Source organism: Beta vulgaris, chromosome 7 (assembly GCF_026745355.1).
Source record: "Beta vulgaris subsp. vulgaris cultivar EL10 chromosome 7, EL10.2, whole genome shotgun sequence".
In the NCBI taxonomy this organism is placed as follows: Eukaryota; Viridiplantae; Streptophyta; class Magnoliopsida; order Caryophyllales; family Amaranthaceae; genus Beta; species Beta vulgaris.
The window spans coordinates 42,420,552-42,426,585 of NC_079208.1; the positions used below are offsets into that span (position 1 = coordinate 42,420,552).

At 33.8% G+C, this 6,034-nt stretch overlaps 1 protein-coding gene across 1 annotated transcript; it reads left to right on the forward strand.

Moving 5' to 3' along the window:
- The first annotated feature begins 2,311 nt into the window (after positions 1-2,311).
- Positions 2,312-5,477, forward strand: LOC125492041 (uncharacterized). Its single transcript, XM_048634136.2, has 2 exons — positions 2,312-3,649; positions 4,725-5,477. Exon 2 carries the CDS (start codon positions 4,811-4,813, stop codon positions 5,471-5,473), a length of 663 nt encoding a protein of 220 aa, XP_048490093.2. The 5' UTR covers positions 2,312-3,649; positions 4,725-4,810; the 3' UTR covers positions 5,474-5,477.
- Positions 5,478-6,034: the final 557 nt, after the last annotated feature.

The window sequence follows — 6,034 nt, forward strand, 5'->3', positions numbered from 1 at the left end:
TTCTCTTCTCTCTCAAAAACTCCCAGAAACGCGACAAAAAGCCTGAAATGATTTGCACTAATCGTGCCGACGGAGTCCGATTGCCTATTGTGATACCTTTTCGGAAGTGGAACGGGCCAACGAGTCAAACTCACCGCTATGCTGTGATGTATAGGCTTTTTAAGCCATCCGAGTTCGTTTAAGGCTCGAGATAGGCATTTTAGTATTTCCGAATTTTATTATTTCCTTAATTACGTATTAGGGTTTTGTTTTACGTATTTAAACATTATTAGGTCAATGTTTGGAGGCAGTTTTTGACTTTTCAGATCTATAATTTCTTAATCTTTGTTTTGATTAATGTTCTTGTATTTTCAGATCTATAATTTTTTCTCTTATGTATTCTAGTTTTTGTTCCTTTTTTTTTTCATTTTCGTTCTTTTTTTTTCGTTCTTCTTTATTCTAGTTTCTGTTCCTGTTTGTGCAATTATGTGATAACATTTTCTGATTTCCTGTTTTAGTTTTGGATTTGGATGGTTTAGTTTAAAGTTTAATGCAAATTTTAAAATTCAGAAAATGTGAGATTAGTATATGAGTAAAAAAATGTCAAAAAAAAACTTTTTTTTTTTTGGTAGGTACTTAAAAAGTGAAGGGCTGCTGTCAAAGAGCGCAGCCCTAAGGGCCTTTTTTAGCGCAACCCTTCCTTATTTTTCCACTAGTGGTAGTATTTGATTTGGCGTGTTGTTTTAGAAATTTAAGTAACAGAAGATTTTCATTTGTGTAGGAATTTTTTTCTGGTGTGAGTTAAGATTATCTATCATGTGAATGATTGTATTTGTGTTGTACCTTCCAATTCCCACTATATGAACCTCTCAACAGCACCTGTCCAAAAATACAAACCAGCACCCAGTTGTTTCAGATTTTCATCAAGAGGTCTAGGAGATTGAAAATATTAAGGTGCAGAAGATAATAAAATTCATTAGTTGTTATTGCTTCACCTATATCCATGGTCATGTACTACTAGTTTATATTTGTTCTACAATATTGTGTCGAATATTGTTATAGCCAAACATTAGTTTTTATTGTTTCACCTATATCCAAGATTGAGCAAACATGTGTGACTTGATAAAATCTATAGGAAGGTCCAGAAGGCTAAAATAACTTCAGTTAGTATTTATTATGGTCATCATTATACCCAAACATTAGTTTTTATTGTTTCACTTATATCCAAGATTGAGCAAACATGTATGACTTGATAAAATCTATAGGAAGGTCAAGAAGGATAAAACAACTTCAATTAGTATTTATTATGGTCATTGTGATTTTGAAGATGTATTGGGTTTGGTATATGATGAATGTTACTACAATTAGGTGCACTCAATTGAAGGAAAAAAAAAGAACCGAAAAATATTACGTTTGAAAATTTTGAATATGCTAGTAAGAGAGAGTGATGTAAAGTGTAAAAACGAATTTCGTGTCAATAGACATATCTTCAATGTCATATGTGAGATGCTTAGAGATATCGGAGGCTTAAGTGGGACTAGAAATATGTCACTTCAAGAGATAGTCGCTATGTTTTTGTACACTTTAGCTCACCATAAAAAGAATAGGTCAATTGGACATTACTTTCTTCGAAGTGGGGAAAGTGTGAGTCGACAATTTAACCTTTGTTTGAGGGCCGTCCTCAAGTTGCATGAACACTTGCTTCCCAAGCCCGCTCCAATACTCGAAGATTGTGAAGATAAAAATTGAAAACCATTCAAGGTATTAGTCCCTCATATATGTCCACTTTCCTAGCTAATTTTTATTTTTTGCATGTGCAAATGAGTTACGTGGTTTTCTTATGTCTTGTATAATTGTCTAGGAGCATTAGATGGCACCTATGTTAATGTAAGGGTGTCTTCGCAAGAAAGGGGGAAGTATCTGACAAGAAAAAATACTGTTGCTATGAATGTATTGGGTGTATGCTCTCCCAATATGGAATTTATTTATGTTCTTCTAGGTTGGGAAGGATCCGCCCCATGATGTTCGTGTCCTTCGTAATGCCCTCTCTAGGCCAAATGGCTTTAGGGTACTTCGAGGTAAAAGTTAGTGATTTGTCTTTGTGAGTAGGCATATTTTAGGTAATAAGAAAAGCTAGTAATTCTCTTTTTTGACAAACATGAAGGTAACTATTATCTAGTTGATGCGGGGTATACAAATTGTGAGGGATTTCTCGCACCTTATAGAGGGCAAAGATACCACCTCAAAGAATGGGGTGATAGACAACCTGAAAATGCGGAGGAATACTTTAATATGAAGCACGCGAAGGCAAGAAATGTTATCGAAAGGACTTTTGGATTACTCAAGGGAAGATGGTCTATACTTAGAAGCCCTTCTTTCTTTCCCATCCGGACTTAAGGTCGTATTGTTATGGCTTGCTGTTCTAATACATGACTTAATTAGGAGAGTTATGCCTTTAGACGATATACTAGAGGAGGTAGAGAGTGAAAGTGATGATGAGTCCGATGATTCTCATGATGAAATTGAGTTTATTACGAATATTGCAACTTCTGATCGTTGGACTACATTTAGAAATACACTAGCACAAGATATGTTTAATGCATGGAGGGCACGAGGTCGACATGCTCATTAGCAAGTAAATGTAAGCATTTTTAGTTCATTTCATTTTTTTTCTTCTAGTGTTTTTAGTTCAGTTGCATAATATTCTGTTTATAAATATCCTGGAATTTGTTAACTAAAATTAAGAGCTCGTTATAATCTGTAACTCATATGGAGTACATAATTGGAGGCAAGTCATAGACCATTTATCAGCCAAAGGCTAAAAATAAATTTATTCATTTTCTGGGGTATAAAAAGTGTAAAAACTCATCATTTTGATATATTGTTGCATTAACATTTTGTTGTTTTTAGAAATACCTTATGTTTTTTTGGTACTGATTGGAGTGTCCAAGTGTTCAACTATTTTATTTTAACTCATCAGGAAGTTATGTTAGAGGCAAATACAATACATGTTGACTTTAGCTGATTTTTACTGAATCCAACTTATATTTGCAGATTAAAACTTTAAAACTATTGTTTAAAGGTGTGACTTTTACTGAACATTTATTAATTTTACAAGTCCAAATGTTGGCTATTTGACTTTTTATGTCTGATATGGAATGAAACGTTCATTTTAGTATGGTAGCTTACATTCTGTTTTTATATATCCTTCTACTATTTTTAATCTGGCTGCTTAATATCGTTTTTTTAAATATATTTTGCATACTGACATCTACTATATATTAATGGTTTCTTAAATAGGATGGTTTCTGACACAATCAATCAAGCTAGTGAAGAAGGCAACAGTAGAGGGAGAGGTAAAAACAAAAGATTTTGGACCGTACATGAAGATCATGTGCTCATAAAATCATTGCATGAGCTGGCTAGTGATCCTAGGTGGAAAGGTGAAAGTGGATCCAAAAGTGGGTATATGAATAAATTAGAGGAGATGATAAAATGTGAGCTTCCCGATTGTGGTTTACGAGCTGATCCACACATCGAGTCAAGAATAAAGCATTAGTCGGAGAAATACTCTGCCTTAGCAGAGATGTTGTCTCTTTCGAGATTTGGGTGGGATGCCGATAATAAGATGTTGCGAGTAGAAAAGAAAGTGTTCGATGAATGGGCAAAGGTATATGAACTATAACTTAAGCTATCTTGTGAAAACTTTTACAAAATGTGTTGCTATTATGTGTACTACTTGCTGTACTATATGTGCTACCGCATGTTTGATGTATGATTCAGTGTCCTTGTTTTTTTGAATTTTAGTTTCCATCTTCTTGCTTTTGCCTTCTGTTGTTTTTAATTATTAGTGGCAACATATCTAAAGAAGATTGCTCAGGTATTGTTCTGGTGATGCTGCTCTGACTGCAACAAATGCACTAATACTGACAACAGATTAGATGGAATTCTACACAATTCAATGAAAACAATGGTATTTGTATCTGGTGATAATTGATAAATGACGTGGGATGTTTTTCTTCTTGGGAACAAATGTGGCTTAATGTTTTACTGCTTGTTAATTGAGGATGGATAGATTGGTGAGTTGGGTTTGTATGTTACTTGTTATGACTTATAGTGATGAGATTATGGGGAGTTAATTTTTGTATGATACATGCTTTGGTTGTTCAAGGCAATGTTCCGGGAAGTACAGTCAAAGAATGTATGTATGTGGAGGCAGATGAAGATGCCCAGAACAAAGGTGTACTCTGGTATAGAAACAAGTTCTAAGTTAAGATTGTTAGATTGGTGTAAGCTGGGAATGTATATAGGCTTACATATATTATATAATATATATATATAGGTTTACATATAAAACTAATTAGCAACAAAGAAACAACAAGCAATGTAGGAGGCATATTATATAATACATGACCCACTGCCACTCACCCTCTCTGAATGGTGCATCACAGTTCAATTTCAGTTTGTCCCCTGTAGGAGGCATCCACCAACTATGTCATTGGTGACGAAACTGACTATAGCTTCAATTTTTATTATATAGATACAAGTATCTATTTCTGTTGGCTGTGCAGCATGTTATACTAGTATTTGTTTAGCACTATGTTATACTAGTATTTGTTTAGCACCATGTTATACAAGTATCTATTTCTAGACAGCATGCATGTTGAGTCATTGACAAATTTCTGTATTTTGATGTCGAGAAGTTGACCAATTTGTTAGCTTTAATATCATATATCTTATTGCAGACTCATAAAAGGAAATGTATGGAGTACCTTTTTCTCACTATGACATACTTGCTAAAATCTATGCTAAAGACAAAGCAACATGAGATATGAGCGAGTCCTTTTATGGAGCAGTCAAGAACATGAATTCTGAGATTGAAAAGGAGCCATTAACTTTGGAGAGTGATGAGGAGGATGATGCCATTTCTACAACTCAAAGTCGGAAGCGTCCATTGAAGAAAGAGGTTGATCTTTCAACTCCCTTGAAGAAACCAAAGAAATTGAAGGACTTTAAGGATAAGGGACAGAAGAAATTATATGAAGGTGATCAACTAGTTGCTTCCCTTCATAGTGTCTCAACAAATTTCAGCACCATTTTCGAGAACATCAGTGCTAATCTTGCAACCATGGCTAGTACGTGGTCAAAAGCTGAAGAAAGGGAACAACAATTGGATGAAAAAGTTAACAAGATATTGGAGGAGGTTATGAAGTTAGAAGGTGTCTCTCCATCTGAAGCCTTGGAAGCAGCAACAATTTTGATGGCACATGAACATAAGCTCAAAATTTTTTATCAAGCTCCGGTGAATCTTAAGAAGCAATACATTCTCGATCTTCTTAGGAAAAAAATAGAGCTAGAACTTTTATATCAACTTTATGATGTATTTTCTTTTTATAACTTTAGACAATCTAATTTTTATGTTCTACAATTAATCATGACAGATTCTAAGTTTCCAAAATCGGATTTGGTTCAAGGGTTCTATCTCTATGTCTAGCATAATGCAGAAAAATAGTTGTGGAGTAATATTATGTTCTATCATGGCTGATTTTTTAGTCTTCTACTATTACCCTTGTTATATTACAAAATTATAGTGAACCAAACAAGGGAATGGAATGGGTTAAGTTGAATCCATTCTCCTACTTTAATGGATTCCTTTCCATTTCTTTTCCTTTACTTCAACCAAACATGGGCTAAGTATAAACAAGTGATCTAATAAAAAGAAATAATAGTTAGCTTCCATATTGAAATTTAACTCTCATATATAAGTTGGGACATTACTTGATCCCAACAAATAGATTTTTCGACATTTGTTGTCGCATTATTTAATTTATTATTGCTATTTTACTTTATTTCTTTGTATTCTTACCTAATTAGCACCAGTATAAAATAAAACGATAAAAAATATACTTAACATGACAAAGAGATGTTAAGCAATAGATCCCCAGACTAATAGGCAACTATTCTCTAACACAGTTTACACAACCATAGTTGTCCGTCAATCCTATTCAAAAATTAAAAGGCAATGTTGACTGTACTTGTGCGTTGTTTGAAATTG